We start from the raw sequence: 21,587 nt of genomic DNA on the forward strand, positions 1-21,587 counted from the left end.
AGGCATTCCTAGTAACACCACCCAGGACTTTATGGACCACAACAAGCTGGTGCAAATTCAGAAATTTGTCAGATACTGTTTGGAAAATTGAGGATTAGAGACAGCCCCTGTACTTGCTCTTATCTTCATGGCAACTGATTCCAGAGGTAAAGAATTCATTAAAGGGACCGTGGTGGCTCAGAATAGATACACGGCTTAGGGAGAGCAATCAGGATGAGTGGGAGGAGCAGCCAGGGGACTTGTCTAAAGATTCCTTGCCTGGTAAGCACATTCATTTTTGCTTACAGCTGGACACAAATAGAAAAGTTTGCTCACTGTGTTTCAGTTCAGTCTTTACACAGTGTTGCAAATGTGGCAATTGCCTGTAACAAACATAAAGGCACCTTAGCAGGGACATACACTCTGGAGAGGGAAGGATTTAATTCCCACCCCCGAGGGTCTGTTCCTGGAAAGACACATATTCCCCAAGTCTAAGGCCCGGGGAAGAGGACTGTGACAGATGTGGCCAGGCTCAGCCCAGCGGGGCCTCTGGAAGTATCTGAGATGAGTAATACTCAGCAGAGCAGGCAAAGAATAAAGCAAGTGCAGGGACCACTAGACCATAATGGAAGGAGCCTCTGAGTCCAACAAGCAAATCATGAACGTGCTGTTCTTTGGGGAAGTTCCCTGCACACTAGCTGAGAGACAGTTCGACTTCACAGACGCCATTCTGCTCCTGCCAACAGTGTTTCCACCTTCAGCAGATCTCCCCATGCTAATTCAGTTCCTGGAGTTGTGTGATGCAGAACCTGGGCAGGGAGCAGTATTCTACTTTCTGGACTAGATGTCGACCATACAGATAGGTTCACTTTGTGAAAATTCATTGAGCTGTATTCTTGATGTCTTTATAATACATTTCAAACTACTTTAAAATAAGAGACACACAAATGTGTAACAAATATAAAAGTAGCAGGACAATTTTTAAAAAATAAAAGGGCTTTGTAGGGACTAGCTTTACCAGATGTTGTAATGTATGATAAGGCTGGCATGTAGTTGGTGTGGTACTGAGCCATGAATATACAGACAGATCAACAGAACACAAAAGGAAGTTCAGAGCTGAGACCAAATATATAGAGGAAGTTAGTACATGATAAACACACCTCAAATCTATGAAGAAAAGATCAATTAGTCAGTAAATGATGTTGCCACAACTGGGTAGCCAGGAAGAATAAAAGCCTCTCATTTTATACTAAGATGAACTTATATTTCAAAATGATAATCAGTTTTCTAATTATAACACAACAAAAACTATAAAAGAAAATATTTTTGAAGTGTTTACATAAAAATTAACAGTATTTGTGTGGTTAAAATCTAACAAAGTCAAAAACACACTAGAAGAAATTATATACCTCATAGCACAAAACAGTTTAATTTTCCCAGTATATTATAAACACCACAAATCAATAATGAAATGGTCAACAATCCAACATAAGGTAAATTGTACAGCCAGGCAGCTCCTGAAAACAGAATAAATAGTATCTCTCCTAAGGTAATAAAAGATAATTGAGCTAACTTATGAAGAAAAGCTCAGAACTACTCTGAGAAATTATTTTTAACCTATGAGGTTGGCAGAGAACAATGAATTTAGTAACACATTGTGTTGATGAGTTTGTGGGGGAATGTGCCAATTTATACTTTGAGAGGAGCTGCATAAATTTGTAAACTTCCATAGAAGAAATGTGACAATAAGTCTCTATTTTCTTTGAGCCAGCAGCTGCACTTACAGAAACACATGCCTTCCCCTCACATGTGAGAAATATGTGCATTCTGTCCACTATGGCATCACTTGCAAGGCCCAAGCTGGGAATTCCCCTAAGCCTCTAGATCATTCTTTAGGCTAAGAAATTAATGAAGAAGCTCTTTATGTACCAAAATAGAATGATCCCCAACTTATATTGTTGTGAAAAATTAGCAAAACAATATGGAGTGTCTCTTATTTTGTTAAAAGAGGGCAAGGGACCTATGTCTTATGTATCTTTTTTTTTGTGCATAAAATATTCCTGAAAGGATATTTGAAAAACTGATCACTGTTGACCAAAGAAATCAGAGTAGCAGTGGGAAATCATACTGTGTATTTTTTTTTACCTTTTGGGTTAATATATGATAATAATGAATAACGTCAGAGGGAGCAGGACCTCAGAGACTGGGACCCAGAATGAGGCTCCACAAGCATTTATTTGCTCCATTACTGCATACAACACTGGTTCCTGCCAGCCAGCCTCATTTTTTTTTACCACTAATACATTTAGCCCACCTAGCTAGGGAAGATGGTCATAGGAAGGTGGTTAGAATTGTCCCTAATTTTGATGACAAAGGCAAGAAAAATAAGGGAGGTAAGAGTGGGGCTAAGGCAAGACACATTTTGTTGGATGTACTTTGAGAACAGGCTCAAAAAAATGGACACCTCAACTTGGACCAGCACTGGGAGTTATGGCAGATAAACTATGATCACCCTCTGCAAAAAAAGAGTAATTATCCATCATCATTTATACTCAGCTAGTTCTGTTTGACTATTTCCTATGTGCCAGGAACTATCCTAGGAACTTGAGCTGTGTCAGTGGAAAAAACAGAATTTGTCATTTGGGGGATTTTAGTGAGAGAAGAAAGACATCAGACAGAAACTTAACAAAGAAATGGTGTTGTATGTACGTGAAAAGTGCTACTGAAGAAAATAAACTATGTCAAGGTGATTGGAGTGAGAGAAAGGGTGGCAGGTTGTAATTTTAAATGGGAAGGTAGGGGTATAGTACCCTCTTTAGAAAGCGACATTTAAGCAAAGACTTGAAAGAGGGGAGAGAGTCATAGAGATATCTGGGGAAGGTCTTCCAGCCAGTGCAAAGGGCCTTGGTACTGTGTGCGTGTTTGTGCTGAGCTAGACCACGCGGATATCAAAATGAAACAACAGAGTCCTTGCTCTCCAAGGGGTCCCTGCTTCTCCCTTGTTTAAAGCCCTCAGTGGCTCCCATTGTCCCCATGATAAAGCCTGAACTCTTTCTCATGGTGTACAAGGCCCTCATCCACACAGCTTCCACCTTCTTTTGTAGCTTACTCTGCCTCTTCTCCTTTCTCCTGCTCCAGCCACACTGAGCTTCTCTGGCACAGTGTCCTGCTTCTCCATCTCCAAGTCTGAATGCCCTCTCACACACACCTGCATGCTCTACTTCCTAACCCCAATTGCCTTTCAAATCTCAGCTTACACATCACCCCCTCCAGAAAGCAGTCCTGACCCACAAACCTGACCCCCAAACCTGACCCCGAGTGCTCCCAAGGTCTCCTGTGATTTACCCTACTATCATTTTGATCACACAGTATTAACCTTGTCTATTGTCTCTATATTGAATAAGAAGAGCTTTGAGAATGGAACTATATCCTATTGAGCTTATATACTTCACTTTTAGGACCAAGCCTGATAGACAGTAGACACTCAGGACAAGTGTGTGTTTTAGGCTTATGTTTTAGGTGATTGAATGACTGACTATGGGTTAACTAAAAAGCTCACTTTGTCCTTTCTGAGAGCAGAAACCAAGAGGAGTCCTGCTGTTGAGCAGCAGGGGGGTGGGTGTGTCAACCATAGAATCTTGTGGACAAGGACTGTGTCACAGAGGCTCAGAACCTCAGAATCTTGGCACTGGGAGGGAAGAGAAACCATTTGGCTTCTGATAGTCATGGACTCACCAGGCGGCTGAGGGGGCATCCCATCTGCTGGCAGCAGTCCAAGGATGGCTGTTCTCATGAGAAACCAAGTGTGGAAATTTTGAATTAAGAGATTGAAAAGAAGTGGCCAGACAGGTAACCCAAGAAAACTTGTCACTTGGGTCTTCTCTTCATAGCTCATTTGTTTATTCATTCATTTATTCCTTACTTATTGAAGCCCACATAAGGTCATGCAGTGTGTTAAATGCTGACCACAGTGGTGGGTAGGGGAGTAAGGATGTCTGTGCTTATGAAACTAACAGACTGGAGGAGAAGTCAGGCAATTAGGGAAATCACAAAAATATAGTGAAAAGTACAGGATGTGCCAAGAAGTTTTGTCAGGGCACCAACCCCATGTGTTAGGGAGTTTTCCTCAAGGGAGTGACATTTAAGCTGAGATTTCATGGTTGAGTAGTACTTGGGGAGGATGTGGGGATGGGGCTGGGAAAGGGGGTCCCAGGCCGGGAGAAGGACACAGGCAAAGATTCAGAGAGAGGTGAGCAGAACTGGGCAGGGACCTGCTCTCAACCAGTCTGGCACATAAAAGGAACAGGGGCTGCAGGCTGGACTGGGCTGGTAAGCGAAGGTCAAAGAGAAGGCAGCCTTGCCATTCTCTAGGCAGCGAGACAATGGAGACAGTGCTGGCTCAGGAGGCATGGACCTGGGGACCTTTCCTTTCCCTCTTCATGCCCTAGTGCACAAGACTGATTCCTAACCTATTCTCCATCCTTGACATGGCAAATCCCCATTTGGGACCTGTTCCCAGGATCTTCCCACAAAAGTCTGTTAAGAGGGGATATCTGTGGGAGTAGCCATGTAAACCTTTGAGTGGGGGAGTTGGCTCCCCTCCGGTCACCAGGATATAGAAACAGCCCTGTCCAGACTGTGAAGGATGGAGACCAACATGCTTGACTTCTAAGTGGACTGAGGGCTCTGAACTGTCCACTCCAGGGTAGTGACCTTCTTGGGGGAGAAAGGTAGACCACAGCACAGAAGAGAGAAGAAAAGAGGCAAGAAACAGTGCCACAGAGAGACAGAGCAGCAAAGGGAAGAAATCTTAAAGGATGCAAAAACCTTCACAGACAAAAAATAAAAGCAACAGAAAATAAGGGGCTTGCTCCTCCGTCTCACTTCTCAGAGCCTGGACTCGGGTCTGGCCTCTAAGGGGATAGATTCAGACAAGGAGTCAGAGACAGATGCAGGCTCTCTGCAAACACTCACATGCCCAAATTTACCACCACCACCCCTCCAGCCAGGGGGCCGCAGGGTGATCAAGCACACACAGAATTTCTTTCAAGTGGCTTAGAAGACCACAAGGAGACAAAGAATGGGGCTGGGCCCTCTTCTATGCTCCCTTCATCGCCCCATTTTTATGCTGATGTCTCTGTTCTAGTTCCCTTTTCTGTGTACCTCCCCTTTGCTCTGCCTCTCACCTTCCTCTTCCCTGCTGAGCAAGTCAGGGCACCCACAGGGCAGATCTCTGCCACCTCAGCTTCTTTGCACTGTCCCTTGACCTACAGGGAGAGACTGTGTCTTGTCCCCTACTCCCACAGCTTAAGAGTTCTGGTCTATGATCCTGTTTTTGAGACTAAGCAGAAACCTCTTCCTGAATGACAATTATTTCCTGAATAACAGGCATAGAGTCATGAATGAATTGAGGCCAACGCCCTCCCTAGAAGTCACTTTTCCCTCGCAGGTGAGAACCTGCCTCTGGCCCAGTTCAGGGAGCAGACACACAGCTGGGAGCTTGGGAGTGTAGAGGGAACAGACCACTGGAGGCAGGGACTTCGACATGACCCTTCCTCCTGAAATCTCTCTCTCCTGGTGCTCCAGTTCAGGAATCACAGCAGGGTGGACCCTGAAGGGGAGTCACCATAGTCTGCCCCTCAGACAGCAGCAAAGGGCACAGTGACAGCCTCCTCAGGCACCTGCCAGCCTCTCTGTCCCACGGAGAAATGCTGAGATGAGGCTCTGCTGGTTCTGAAAGTTGGGGTGGAGAGAGGCTGGGACACACAGCTTGTCAGTTGGAAAGTTACTGTTTCCAGTGGGAGGGGGTATCAGCCACGTCAGTCTCAGGGGACCCAGCTCGTGTGCACACACACAAGCTGATTCAGGTAAATCACCAGATGGAAAGGGTTGAGGCTAAGAGCCTAACATCCTTTACCCAAGACAGCGAAGACCCTGAGTCTACAGCAGAGTAGGTCACCTAACAGGTACTCTTTAGGAACCACTTAATTTGAGAATCCTGCTTGTCTTCCATGAACCGAAGCCACCTTCAATGGCAAGGAGGGGTGGTCTTGCTCTCCATCCCACTCAAGGAGGCTTTGGTGTGAGGGGGATTTGTAGTTCCTGTATGCAGGAGTCCCTCCATCTTCAGAACACAGAAAAGAACAAAGAGATGAGTGATGTGGTTTTCTATGCTTCCAATGGAGAATGTGGAGCAGGGCTGAGAGGGAGTGGCAGGGTGGCAGGGCAGGGTTGGGACAGAGGATGAGGAAGGGTCCACTGGCAGGAGGGACTGAGGCCACAACAGAAACAAGCACTTCATGAGCCATTCAGACAGACTCCAATTTTAAAGTTTAATGAACAAGTACAAAGAAATCTCCCTTTGGTCCAGACACACAGCTGCCTCAGAAACCTCAAGTTCTCCCTTGAGTTTGTACTTCTTTCTGTACAGACACACAAATACACAGAGACACACATGTCAGCTTGTGCCCTCATGCACACACACAGATATACAAGCATGTGTACCTAGTGGAAATCCTGGCTCAATTTTAAAAACCAGTTTGGGCCAGGGGCTTATCTGTGAGTGCTGGAAGCTAGCAGGTTATGACAATTCTACCTCAGCAGCTGTCACTCCAGCTCACACACCCATCCTCCTCCACCCAGCGACAGGGCTCTGACAGATCAGGCACCTCCCTACCCAGCATACTTACTCATTTCCCCATTTCCCCTCCCTCCACACCACCTCCAAGGCTAGAGGGCTCTCCAGGTCTCTGCCCACTGACTCCCAGTCACTTCCATTCCATCCGTCCTGCTCTGGGGCCTCAACAGTGGCTGTCATCCTTGTGCCACAGGAGGGGCAGGACAGAAACCATAGAGGTTCTGCCCCCAGGTCCACATATCAGGGCTGAGGCCTAATTACTGGGAGACCTTGGATTTCCTGGGTGGGTTGAAGGTGGGTTGATAGGAAGCAAAGAAAGAATCATTTGGTTTTCCTGCTCCTGGAAGAATCAGGAAATTCTAAGAGTCCTGAATGACTGAGTTCGAGGACAACTATAGAGTCCACTTCATGTTTCCTCATCCCCAGACACTGCCCCATAGAGAGGAAGAGATACAGCCCAAAGAAGTGAGGAGAGCTGCCCCCATCCTGTGCCTTGGGGGTTATAGAGCCAGACCTTGACCCTGGCCTGTGATGCCAGGAGCAATGTCCTTTCCATATCCTGTTGCTGTCACGGCCCCCTGGCTGGTGACTGCCCATGTGCTGAAAGGTGCCAGGGGAGAGATGGTGCTCACAGAAAGGATGTGACTAATGGTCAGTTGCCCTAAGTGCAAGACTCTCATTGCACCTGGATCCCTGGGGGCCACATGTGAGACCAGATTAAACACATGCTCTGAGCTGGGATATAGGCTGGCTTGAATGCACTTATGAGCCACTGAGGCAGATTGCTGAACTTTAGCCATTCTCAAGTGTAAAATGGGATAAGAACCTCTTAGGCAGGCTGTGCCCATTCATGAGATAATGTTTGTGAAGTGCCTGACATTGGACCCACATTCAGGATACTAAAGGCCACACTGTTCCTCATTAGCTAAAAGACCTCAGGCAAATTTCTCACAATTCTGATCTTTTCATTTTTACCTAAAAAACAACTACCTAGTGAGGAACCAACACACGGACTCGTGGGAATTGCTTGTGAACTGTGAACTTCCTGTGCCCTTAGGTGTGTCCAGCCCTGCTTTCCCCGGCCTGGTCTGAGTCATCTCTCTGAAGATGAATGAGTTTGGGGGTCAATGAAAGGGGAAATGAAAAGCGTAGACAGATGGAGCTGGTTATAATTATGGCAGCCTACTTTCCTTCTGAGAATGTTCTCTTTTTTTCTAGAACCTCCGAAACTCTGGAAGATGGGTGAACAACCAAAATGCAAACCATGTCCACCAAAACTCCCCTGCTGCTCACCAAAGCCCCGCTGCTGCCCAACCAAACCCCGCTGCTGCCCACCAAAACGCCCCTGCTGCATTGAGCCCAAGTGCTGTTCTTTGGAACCCAAGCCTGAGTGCACGGCCCTGAATAAGGATTCTGAGTCCAAGCCATCCCCACCTGAGAGCCCAGGCTCCCCAAACCAACAGCCGCTCCAAAGTCCAAAGCTTGGGCCCAAGCCAGATAGCTTGGCGCAGAAGAAGACAAAGAAGTAGACTGTCCCAAATGAGTAGATGGCCATGCCCATCACTTGGTAAGCTCAGGCCAGACCTACATCTGGAAAAGCTGTTTCTCACTGACCACCATTTACTTCTGACCAGAAGCCCCTATTTCCCTTCATAGTCCCCCACTCTGGGGAGGCCCCAGCTGGAACTGGAAGGTTGAAGATACCATTTCTGTGGTATCATCATTCCTAGTGGTCCTGACATTAAATAGCTCAAAAATAAAAGCACAATAAGTAAAACGTTGTCTCCCTTTGCTCCTTAACCAGTGAAACTATCTCGCCTGTATGGCCTAAGTCCAAGAAAATGTTCTGGGCATGTTATGAAGGGCTGAAGAGCCAGGAAACCAGCGTCCAGAAGCACAGGGCTTCTGCTGAGCCACAGTTAGGGTGACTGGCTCATCCTGGTTTGCAAATGCAAGTCCTGCATTGCAGGAAGCCCTCCAGTCACCTTAACTGCAAGAATTCCAGAGCTGGGTCCCTGGGTACCACATTTGAGACCAGAACAAGCATGTCCCTAGGAGTGGTTCCCCTCCCCCATGCCTGAGGAGGATTTAGGTAGAGGTTGAGCTCCCAGGACTTTCCAAAGCTCCATTCTGGAGCAGGTAACGGAGTCCCATGTCATCAGCACCGGCTCTTCAGTCCTAGAGCAGGTGGTTCAGCCTCTCTCCGGCTCCATTTCCTCATCTGTAAAGTGAGGGTAATGGTACTTACCTCAAAGGGTTTTTATGAAAATTAAAGAAGATAATTCATTTAAAGTAATTAATGTAGGGTCTGACATATAGTGTATAGACAATTCACAGTTCTCCTTAAAACTCTCTCTGTCACCAGGTATATATTTCCCTCAAAGAAGCCACCATATTTTAATAATTTGTCCCCAAAACACACCTCCATAATCCAAGTGGATAGATGGGATAAAAAATTAGCCTTATTCACCATACTCCTAAACTTCTATTTTTACTGTGTTTTGGGTATATAATTGACATATTCTAAAATTTTTCTAATGCCCCTTTATATTTCCTCCCTCACAATTCCCTCTGCCCACCAATCCCCAAAAAACAACTTACCTACTTTTGATCTCTATAAATTAGTTTTCAGTTTCAAGAATTGTATGAGTGGAATCATCCAGTGTGTATTCTTTTATGCCTGACTTTTTCACCCAGCAAACTACTTTGAGATTCAAATAAGTTGTTGCATGTATCTAAATTGTTCATTATTTTTTATTTCTGGATAGTAAATGAGAATGTATAGATTCTCATTGAGAATGTATAGGCCCTCATTGTTTAGATAGAACACATTTTTGTTCATTATTCTATTGATGGACATTTGGATTGGTTCTAGGTTTTGGCTATTACAAATAATAAAGTTGCTATGAACATTCATGACAAATCTTTTGATGGACATATGCTTTCACTTCTCTTGGGTAGAGACCTAAGAGTGCAATGGCTGTGTTATTTAGTAGTAGGGATATGTATTACTTTTCAAGCACTGGCCAGCTGTTTTCCAAAATGATCGTGACATTTTCCATTCCCACAGGAAGTGCATGAGAATTCAGATTGTTGCACATCTTTGCTGATATTTTGTATACTCAGTTTTTTTTTAATTTTTTGGCATTCTAATATAGACATAGAGTCATTTCATTGCAACTTTAATTTGCATTTCCTTAATGGCTATTGATATTGAGCATCTTTCTTTGTGGTTATTTGTCCCCATATAACTTCTTTGGTGAATTATCTGTTCAAATATTTCTTCACTTTACTGAGCTATAAATATATATATATTTACATTTACTTATATTAATATATTTTATATAAATATATAAATAATATATATAAATATTTGCATTTATATATAAATATATTTATTTGTATATAAAATGCATTGTTATGTATTTATACATAAATATATAGTTATATAGTTATACAAATTTATATATATATTCTTGATACAAGTTCTTGCAGTCTGTGGCTTGCCTTTCCATTCTTTTAAAGTTTCTTTCAAAGAGTAGTTCTGAATTTTAATAAAATCTAATGAGAAGTTCCCCCCACTATCTAATAATAGAATGTTACTATGAAACCTTTTATAAGCCAAAATGGCATAAAGTGAAGAGTATCCTCTACTTTCTAAAAGTTTGGGTTACACCACTCTCTAAAAGCGGAAGATATCTGTAATCAATTTTTTGTAATTTTATGGATCTTGTTCTTAGTTTCATATTTAAGAAATCTCTGCCTACTCCTAGGAGACAAAGATTTTCTCCTGTTTTCCTCTGTAAGTTAATTTTTGTATAGTGAAAGTTTCAAACAAAGGTTTTTTGGTAGGAGGAGTATGAAGGGAACTGTATGGATATCCCTTGTTCCATACTATCTTTTCTCTACTGAATTAATTGCTTTTACATCTTTGTCAAAAATCTATTGACCATATTTGTTTGCACTTGTCTCTTAGTTTTTACACTTAATTAACCTATTTATCCTGCCATTTTGTCTTATTTAGTGTAACTTTTTATGTAAGTCTTAAAGTCAGATAATATTAAGTTCTGTAATTTTGAACTTTTTCAAAGTTGTTTTAGTTAGTCTAGGTCCTTTGCAATTCCGTAGGAATTTTAGAATAAATGATTTCTATAAAAACAAAAGTCTACTGAGATTTTGAATGGGATTGACTTAATATATAGATTAAATTGGAAAAGAATGAATATCTTAACAATACTGAGTATTTTGACTAATAAACATGGAATATTTCTCAATTTACCTAGGCCGTCTTTACTTTTTTTTTAAGTTTTACAGCTTTCAGTGATCAAGTTTTGCACATGTTTCATCATATTTTCCGTAAGTAGTTTATATATTGATACTTTGATCATATTGTAAATGATATTTTATTTCAGTTTGTAACTATTTTCCATCAGTATATAAAAATACAATTATTTTAGTATATTAATGTTATATACTACTTATTAGTTTTAATAGCTTCATGTAAATCCTGTAGGATTTTCTACATATTTGATTAGGTCCCCTGGGAGTTTTACTTTTTTCTTTCCAGGTGGGATGCCTTCATTCCTCTCTTTTTTCCTCTGCCACATGAGACTGTCCCTTCTCTTTCCACTGTACTAAGAAATCTTTTGACAAAATAAATGGATGTTGATTTTGAAAAGTGCTTTTTCTGTATCTATTGAGATGATTATATATTTTTTCTTTTTCAATCTGTTAATGTGGTGAATTACATTGATTGATCTGTGAATGTTACAACAACCTTGCCTTCCTGAGGTAAACCTTATTTAATAGGTGGCTTAATCCTTCTTACATGTTCTTAGATTTGATTTGCTAAAATTACATTAAGTTTTGTTAATGAGAAATATTGGTCTGTAATTTTCTTGTCATGTCTTTCTCTTGTGGTAGAAAAGTAATGCTGTCCTAATAAAATGAGAAGTCCCTTCTCCAATATTTGGATCAGACATCAATGAAACAGAAAAATAAAAATGCAGAAAATCAAAGAAACAAAAGCTGGTTCTTTAAAAAGACTGATAAAATTGGTGGCTACACTAGCCAGACCATGCCAGAAAAAAAGATAGGCCATAAATTATCAAATCAAGAATGAAAGAAGTTACCTTACTATAAATTCGGTAGGTATTAAAAAAAATAAAGGCATATTATAAACAAGTTTATGTCAATAAATTTTTAAACATAACATGAATGAATTTCTTAAAAGACAAAACTAGTTTATTTGAAAGGAAATAGATCATCTGATAACCTCTAAATTAGTTAAAGATATTATATTTTCAATTAAACATCTGCCCCTAAAGAAACCTCCATGCACTGATGGCTACTCTGATGAATTCCACCAAACATCCAAGGAAGAAATTATATCCATTTTCCACAAGCTGCTCCAGAGCTACGAATGACAGAAAACTCATTTTAGGAAGATGGCACACTGGAAAGACTTCCCTGTGTCTTTGGAGTCCTGCACAGCTGGTGTCCCCTCTCCTCCCCTCAACACTACATCAACTGCTGTTTGCTTGGATAAACGCTAAGGAAGTGCTTGTTTGGACTGGCTCCAGATTTTGGCTACTACAAATAAAGCTGCCTTACCTGACTACTCCATTTAAAATGAAAGACATCCCCTCCCCTAGCATTCCATGAGCCCCTTTTGTGCCCTATTTTTCTACATAGTGTTTCAGACAGGCTTTAGAGTCCAGATGTGTGTTTATTTCACTTGTCTCCTGCCTCCCACACTGGAATGAAAGCTTTAGGCAGGTGGAGTTTTTATCTGCTTTGTTTGATGCTGTATTCCTAGTGCAATTGAACCAAAAATAAGGCAGAAGGTGCAAAAGGTACTTTTAGCAGAGAGAACAGCAGGCACAAAGGCACAGCGGTGAGTAAACGTGAACTTGGGAGATATGGACGGGCCCAGATCTGCCATTGACCCCTGTGTGATCCTTGCCCTCTCTAGATGGTGACCTGAAGGCTCCTCCAGCACCAGCTTTCTCACAGGTGGGCCCTTTGCTGGTTTGGGAGGCTGTTCTAAGGTGACTAGGGCCTGAGGCTCCTGGGATAAGTGCTGGGGGCGGAGGCACAAGGAAGAAAGAAGGGCCAGGCTAGAGTTGAGCAAGCAAGAACTCACATGTAACAGGAGCTCTGGGTTCACCTTTCTCCCCGTGACCTTTCTCTCCCCTTCCTGCCCCTTCATCTCCCACCAAGCAGGCTTCCTTGTTTAACCTGAGTAGCAGGAAAATAACTTTTCAGCCACTCCAGCAATTTCTGGCTTGCTTGTATTCCGGTTTGCAGCTCTCCAGTCTTCCCCTGTGCCAAACCTGGACTTTTCCTGGGGACACAGGACTTCAGTGTCTATTGACTTGATGGACACCTCTGCCTTTAGAGGTGGAGAGGTCAGACTGGGAGCAGAGATATACACGCTTGATCCAACTGTGGGGCCCTTGTCCAGTCGTTGCACTGCTCTAAGCCTCAGCTCCTCACCTGTTAAATGCAGAGGATTAAATGAGATAGTAGATGAGGCCTATTTAATACGATATCTGGTAAACAGCAGACTTAGAACATTTATTTCCTTTGCTTTCTCCCCAGGGAGACTCTGGTATCCCTGGCCTGCTCACATTTGCATCCATGCCCTGGCCAGTTACTTGAGAGCATAGCATGCATTGCACCCATCTCTCAACTTCTGTACCAGCCTCTCCATCAGGAGAGCAGAAGCAGAGGTTGTATCTCCCACAGACTGAGAGGGGAAGTGGTAGTTAGGTCAAGGCTCTCCCCAGTGCACTGGTCCAACCGGAGCCTCGGCACACAGCACTTGCCCTGAATCTGGTTTGTTAGAGGTAGGCAATGGGAAGCATGGTTTAAGGGGAAAGAAATAGGCCCTGTTTTATACCCTGGTCCAGCCCAGCCCATCTGGAGTCTGGAGCAGTTGGACAGCTTCCTGACAAATAGCTCACTGTATGGAGCACAGATGAGGTTAGAAAGGATCTGGGCTAGGGCTGCTTTGGGGGCTCAGCAAGGCCTGAGAGAGGCAGGAAAATTTGGACAACTAACTCATCTTGGTGAAAATGTCTCCTTCAGGACCTGATATGTGCCCAGATCTATCTCTCTCTCTCTCTCTCTCTCTCTCTCTCACACACACACACACACACAAACACATGAACTCATATACACACAACACACACAGAGATACCTATGTACTCACACACAAACACACGTGCATGCATATGACTCCACATGCATCTACATGGTCTCTGCAGCCACTTTCAGGAGTAATTTTAAGAGTAATTTCTCATCTCAGGAGGCATGATGAAGGATCAGGTGTCCCCCACCAGTCCCTAATAAGCAGGGAGGGAGAGGGGTGGGAGTGCAAACCAGGAGGCCAGCCAAGTCACATGGGCATCCTTGCCTCCTTTGACTTGTCTGACCATTGATGACACTTCTGGAGAAGGCAGCATGGCTGAACTTTGTCCCTCTCTACCCTTTTGTTGTGTACCTGCCTCTTCTCTTTCCTCTGCGATGTCCCTCCCCTACCTCATCCACCCATGGCCTTGCCACTCTTCCTGTCTGTCTGTCCCCTGCCCACTGGGTCCCTGCCCCTGCCTTCCTCTCCCTGCACAATCCCTGTGGAGTCCTACCCATGCCTTCTTCACCATTCACCCCACATGCTATATGCTGGCAGAGCCTTTATAGTCTGTCTCTAGCTGCATGTGGCTGTCTGAGCTGTACTCTATTACCTGGACCCCTTTGTCCACATCAAAGTTAGACTCAAGCCACTGCCTCTCCTCTGCATACACAGGCCCCCAGGCCTCTCCATGCACATTATGCTGTAGGAATGCAAACCTATTGGGTTTCCTCAGTGAGCCTGCCACTCGGGAACACAGTTAATGCACATGAGGCCTCCTAAGCACAGAGGACATAGTCTTGTGGCTGAGATATAGCATCACCTGAGGCCTGCAGCACATAGACTGGAAGGAGCCCATAGGAAGTCAGGAGCCTGACTTCCATCCCCACTCTCCTCCCAGGCACTGTCTGACCTTGGGATTTTCATTAGCAAAATGAGATGAGTCTTGACTATCTTGCACCCTTAAAACTCTATCTAGTTAGGCAGGTAACACACAGCATTCCATCAGCAAACATTGGCCATGACTCCCAGCAATATAATGGTTAGTTTCTGAATACAATCTATGTGCTAGCCACATATATTAGCTCACCAAATCCTTATAGAAATTGAAGGAGGTATTCATATTCCATTTTATAGACAAATAAACTTAGGGTCATAGGAGTAAAGTGAATTGTCCAGATAATTGTCCAGGAAGTGCAGTGGGATTCAAACCCAGACCTGTCTGCCCCCAAAGCAAGTACCCATCCTGAATAGTAACACTCCTCCAGGTGAGGTCAGGTGAAAACAAACTTCAGTATCAGCACCAGACTAGAGGAAAGCTGTCTGTTCCTTGGACCAATGAGAACTATCCCAAGGGCATTTTGGCTGAATCTGAGCTAAGGAAAACTGGCCCTTCCTCCAGGAAACCCAGAACTGACCACATTGGGAGCAGTCAGTAAATGACTAGTTCAGACTTGGAAGATGTTTGAGGTCACTTGGGCAACCTGTCACATGACCATCAGTTGTTCAAGGACCTGAGAAGTCAGGATGGTGGGGAGGAGAGTCCCTAGATGGAGGTCAGTATACATGGGTTCCAGCTCAGCTCTATCACAGATTCCCCGTGCTTTGGCTACTCATGTCCTCTCTCCAGACTTCAATGCCCACCTGTCACAAGAGGGAATGAGCCCCAGTGGAGGGGGCTTGGCTGTGCTCAGAAACTCCCATGCATTAGGCACTGGGTGAGGCCTTCTCCATGCATTCTCCAAGGCTCCTTCAGCTCAGACATGCTGCTGTCTTCCAGTGCAGAGAATCAACTACAAAGAATGTGATTTCCCAAACAGTGAGCCCAGGGCAAGGGGTGGCATTCTGCCAGCTGGAGGAGAGGACACAGAGTATCTCCTTTTCCCACTACTGGGAGGCATTCATGCTTTTGTTCCTGTTGCTGCACCAAAACCAGGACTAAAACTCATCTTCCACGGTAGGCAGAGTAAGAGCAACGCATTGGGGACTGGACGCAGGACCAGCCATCCCACAGGCTGAGAAGGGGAGCCAGAAGAAGACCTAAGAAGAACAAAAGGCACATTAGACAGACCAGCACCAAAGCCAGGGGAAGAATCAGCCTCTTGGCCCTTTCATCATCCCATGTCCCTGTCTTGCTTTGTTGCCCCAAGAGCACAGATGGGCACAAAAGGGGAATGAGGGGCAAAGGTCAGGTTCAGGAGGCCATGCTGGATGGTAAGGACTCAGGGCATGTAGGGAGGCAACTAGTGCAGGCTGCAGATTGAGAGATAATGTAGATGACAGTGTCCTGGGCAGAGAAGTCAGCCTGTGGGGAGGGATCAGAGGTTAGCGGCCTCAGAGTGTGGGGGCATGGCCTTGCCTAGAAACAGCCTAGGCAGGGCTACCCAAGATGGGAGGGAACACAAGACCTCTTGGCCCAAGGCATATTCCCAGGACTGTCTGCCATCACCCCACACTGCCAACTAAAACTGTTCTCAGCACCCCTTCCCCAAGGCAGTGAATGCTGTGACCAGTCCCCCCTCCCCTCAACAGTTAAGCAACAGCTCAAAGAGGCTGTCTCACTCTGAGAGAAAGAGAACCTGCCAGTTTCCACCTCTGCAAGAGAAATAGCCAGGGCTTCCTTGGGCTGGGGAAGAGCTGGGGTCAAGGCCTCTGCAGGTGTCATGGGGTGTGAGCTCATCCTCATTATGCTGGGCAGGGGCTAGACAGTTACCCTCACTTATCATGTGGACCCTAGGAGGTCACTCACACAGACACTGAGAGAATCTCCCCAATATACATGCATATTAGGCCCACAAATGCAGCAACCTGAGGACAGAGAATGAGGCCTCTGAGCTTTTAAAATGCCAGGATCCCTCCAACTCTGGCCCTGCACACACACACGTGTACACACCTCAGCTTCGTGCTCATCTTCCCTCCTTCCCACTCCCTAACTTTGCCCATGGCCAAAGGCTCACACACACTGTATCCCCACAAAGCTCTCATTATGCTGTGATTCAGAGGTCAGGTGGCAGATCTGCAGATACAGCTCCTGGAACCCATAAGACCAGTGTGACTTCTGGAAGCAGAGTCTGCTGCCTTGGGACTGTCATGGGTTGGGGAGAGGCAAATTCCTGCCATGTGAGATCAGCAGCAGAGTTTCAAGGCCATGGGTATCTATGCTAGTTCTCCATCAGTGAGGTGAAGGGGAGGACTTCCCCGGCCCCAGAAAATGACACAGTCCCAGTGCTATGGAGGAGACAGAGGTAGGTCCCATGTGGGCTCAGAGATCAGAATGGGAATGAGGTGGGCAGTCTTTCAGAGGCAGGAGTCCCTCCATCTCTCTTTGCAGACTGAGTCCCTGGAGCGTGGCAAAGTTAACCCTTTAATTGATCTGTTGAGGCTGGAAGGAAGGTGCCTTTTGGAAAATCCATGAAGAATCTGAATACTTCTCAAAATTAGCCCTAGAAATGAATATTTGTCTTCAGATTGTTCTAATAGTTATTATTTGTTAGGTTGTATAGAAGTGAGTTTAAATAATGTTCATAAAATAAGCTATAAACCAATCATAAAAAAAACATATCACAATTCAGTTTTGTTTACACACACACATACACAGAGACACACTAAGTTCTTCAACAGCAGTTATCTCCAGGTCAGTTATCTCCAGGTGTTGAGATGCATTATTCATTCACTCCTTCACTTACTATTTGCAGAGCACTGATTCTGTGTGGTGGTTATGATGGGTTCTGGGGGTGTGGTGGAGCACACATGAGGCAAACTGACCCCTGCCCTATAAAGCTTATTCTTCAATGGGAGAGATGGGAAAGAATCTAGTGACCAAATGCAAATAAAAGATCTCTCAATTGTTATTAGTGACATGAAGCAAACCAAAAGATAACCCCATGGAAGGGGTAGTCAGGGAAGGCTCTGTGGCAGCCCTGACATTCATGCTGATGCTGAGGAACAAAAAGCCAGGGACCCATGGAGCACCAACCCCAGTTGTAAGAGTGCCAGGTTCCTCCTGGGAGACCCTCAGCAAGGTTCTCTGACACCAAGGCATGAGTTTGGATTTAATTCCAGGAGCTCTGAGTCACCACCAATATCAGGGAGGAACAAACTGCAGTACCCACTCTGCAAGATTACCTAAGCTCTTCTAGAGAATGGTTTGGAGAAAGCAATAGAGGGTTTGATTTCATCTTTATATTTTCATGCATTTTCAAAAAAATTATAGAAAGTGTTCCAGCATCATAAAAAGCAATCCTTATTTTATATATTGTATATTAAATGGCTGTTTCCTTGCCTAGAGTGGCTCATGTTTTGGAGTATCTATGAGTTTTTATTCTTAGGAACTTTTGAACTACAGCCTTGGGCATGGGGCCTAGGCAGCCCATGGGACATAGCAGGAGACTCCTACAAGCCCCCTATTAGTCTGTATTGGCCTAAAGTCCTCTCCCCCTGAAGACAGAGTTTATTTTCTCACTGAATAAAATTATAGACAGGTCCTGAGAGCAGAGGGGCTGTGGGCTAATGGCCAAGACAACCCTCAGTAACTCCGTCTCTTCATGAGAAGTGATTCTTCCCATCTTTACACAATATACCATGGTCTGGATATTCCAGAAAGACACATAACTTTCCATTCTTGCCCTTGGAAATGAATCTCTCAACCTAATAATGGGGATAAACCCATTTTATAGGTGGAGAAATTGAGATTCAGAGATGCTTGGCTGAGGTCACAAAACAGTAGGAAAAGGGACCCGGTTCCCAAGTTGCCTCCCTCACTTCCCTGCCCAGGTCATGAGTAAGCAAGAGTGCCTGAGCCCCCAGAGCCCTCTGGCCAGGCAGGAGCTCTGTCTCTCTGTGAAAAGGGGCCCTGAGCGGTTTTCTGCTTTAGGTGCCTCCAGTGAGTCAGGAAGGGGTTGGGGGAAGTTGACCAACTTCAGTGGTGAAACCAGTCCATCTCCTTCAACCTGGGAAGGTGGCCAGGTTGGGGATGGTATAAAGGGTGCCCTGGTCCCTGCTCAGCTCAGCACTCCACTAGAAGCCTCTCCAGCCATCCTTACTGTGATCCTGGTAAGTGTTAACCAGCAGCAGCAGGCTTGAGACCAGGGGCCTCCCGTAGGCCAAAATGTGGCTAGGGTGGCCAATCAGGGTGGGTGCAGGTATTACTCATGGGTTGGATTCGGCTGCAGCACCTGTCCTCCTAGAAGAGCTCAGGTCACTGTGCTGAGGGATGTGTGCTGTGGAATAGAAACAGAACAGACAACAACCCCCTCTTGTTCCATCTTTTCTTGGGACCATATTTTGAAATGTGTGTGTGTGTGTATGTGTGTGTGTGAGAGAGAGACAGACAGACAGACAGACAGACAGACAGGGGTGGGGGGTGAGATGTGGATACAGGGACAATATGGCTAAATTCTTTCTTAAAATTTCTTGACTTAGGTTGCTGTGATTTTGCCTTCTCTGTGGGGGCAGGGGCTTCAGGGAAACACGTGCAACTCTTGGTTCTGTGGCAAAAGGGGAAACTTCAGAATGGGGAAAACTTTCTATTTGGAGAAACCCAGGCCAAACAGGGGCAGGAAAACCCAACTTAAAAGTGGAGATTTGAAAGAGCCAGCTCCACTCTCAGCAACCTTGCAGCCCCTCCCACCACCACCCCTCACCTAAGCAGTGGGGCTGCAGCTGAAGCTCTGGATCAGGAGGGAAAGTATCTTGGGACTTGAATACACCAATCCATTCACTTTAAAGATGAGATAGTTGAGGCCCAGAGGGGCTAAGTACCTTGCCAAGGAGCACACAGGGAGATTTAAACCAAGAATATGTCATATGACTCTGACCCAGGGCTCACGCCATGACTTCTCATGTCCCATCGGCATGGGCTATTGGTTTCCAAGACTCAGCATTCCTCTAGAAAGCCTTTCTTTCCTAGGACTTTACCTCTCTCTGCTATAATCTCAGAACTCTTCTCTTCTCCTTGGTCAATGAGGGTCAGAATTGAGGAGAGACAAGGACAAGTCACAAGCAGGAGGCACAGTGGTGCCCAGGCCATGCTGGCAGAGCAGCTCTGAGACAGACCTCTTGTAGGAAAGAAGGCGGCTCCCAGGTGGGCCTCTCCCTACCTGTCCACATTATTATCCTCACTCTCTGCTGCTTCTGGGTGCTTCTGGGGAATGACAGCTGGAGGTGATGGGAGAGTGACCAGTCCCAGAGAAGAGAGAGGGTGCTGAGAAACCAGGCTCTGATTTCTTGGGAATTCGTCTACTTTCTCTCTTCAGCCACTCCTCTGACCCCTCCTATTTTTCAGGTTGACCAAAAGCAGCTTCCAAGATGTCCCAGCAACACATTCTGCCAGTGACCCTTCCCCCTGCTCTCAGTCAGGAGCCCCTCAAGCCTGTTTCTCCTTCCACTGATACCCAGCAGGAGCAAGTGAAGCAGCCAACTTCACTGCCTGTTCCATGCCAAAAGGTGACCTCTGAGTTGCCAAGGGAGGTCCTCTTGGAACATGGGGAGAAGCACACAACTCCTGTGAAGGGGGTACCTGAGCAAGACTGTGAGCCACAGCCCCAGAAGCTGCAGCAGCAGGAACAGCACCTGGAACAGCAGCAGCAAGAGTCACAGAAGCAGGTACTGCATCTGGAACCACATCTGGAACAAAAGCAGCACAAAGAGTCACAGAAGCAGGAACTACAGCAGCAGGAACAGCATCTGGAACAAAAGCAAGAAGACTCACAGGAGCAGAAACTGCACCCAGAACAGCATCTGAAACAGCTAGAGCAATGTGAGCAGGAAGTGAAGCAACATCAACAGGAACAGCATGAGGACCAAGAAGCAGAAAACTTGGAGCAGCAGCTGGAAAAGGATAAAGCACAAAGGGAGCAGCAGCTAAAGGAACAGCTGGAACAGGAGAAGAAAATCCTGGACCAGCAACTGGATCAAGAGCTAGCAAAGAGAGATGAGCAATTAGAAAAGAAAGAAGAGCAGCAATTGGAGCACCTGGGGCAGGGGCAGCTAGAAGCAACAGAGCAGCAGAAGGGACAGTTGGAGCAACACACATTGTTCCCAGTTCCTGGCCAGGTCCAAGAGACCCACCCAGTCCAGCCACTGCTGGGAGAAGTCTTACCCCCTGCAGAGAAGTAGCAGAAGAAAGAGGAGGTGTAGTGGCCCCCCAAGCATAAATAACCACTCCCAGTGTCCCAGATGCCCTCAGGCCAACCCATACAAGTGAAGAGAAAGCTGAGCCAGTGGCCTCACTTACCTCAGGTCTCCCAGTCTGGATGGCCCACCTTATCTGTAAACTTGCCTGACCCTGTTTTTCTGCATGTCTTTGTGATAGTGTGGTTGGGGGTGGTATTGCCCAGTACCTACTCCTGATGACTCCGATTTCACCCAATTCCAACCTCAGGTGGCCAGAGCCTCTGCCTGAGGACAGTTACTACGGTAACTCTGACTTCATCCGTAGTATTATAGCTGAATCTGTGAGTATGTACAATGATACAGAATAAATCCTGGAAGTCCTGAGATCCTGTATTCTCTTTGGCTTATGTTCCTCCATGTCTTACCATATGAAAACTTATGTGTGGGTCAATGGTTACAATGGACTCTCTTGGCCAGCTCCCAAAGGGGGACAGACATCTTGATTTCACTTTAAGTCCACTCCAAAAACTATCTAATATTTTTAATAGATTCTAAAATGAAACCAAATCAACACCAAACCAAGGCAAAAACAACTTCACCATGCATCTGAAAGCACACTCACAGTCATGAAGGGGTCATGAAGGGGAGATGAGTTATTCTGGTTGCAGGGAAGGGGATCTAGCTGTCTCAGCCCTGCACTGCCTTGCACACATGGAGCCCAAT

The 21,587-nt window shown here is 45.3% G+C and overlaps 1 protein-coding gene across 1 annotated transcript; it reads left to right on the forward strand.

The window, feature by feature from the left end:
• The first annotated feature begins 18,659 nt into the window (after window positions 1-18,659).
• Window positions 18,660-21,248, forward strand: IVL (involucrin). The gene is made up of 2 exons (XM_045816976.1): window positions 18,660-18,803; window positions 20,035-21,248. The coding sequence occupies exon 2, from the start codon at window positions 20,058-20,060 to the stop codon at window positions 20,865-20,867; it is 810 nt and encodes a 269-aa protein (XP_045672932.1). The 5' UTR covers window positions 18,660-18,803; window positions 20,035-20,057; the 3' UTR covers window positions 20,868-21,248.
• Window positions 21,249-21,587: the final 339 nt, after the last annotated feature.

This window comes from Phyllostomus hastatus, unplaced genomic scaffold (assembly GCF_019186645.2).
Source record: "Phyllostomus hastatus isolate PE091 unplaced genomic scaffold, TTU_PhHast_1.1 phas_scaffold_216, whole genome shotgun sequence".
Classification (NCBI taxonomy): Eukaryota; Metazoa; Chordata; class Mammalia; order Chiroptera; family Phyllostomidae; genus Phyllostomus; species Phyllostomus hastatus.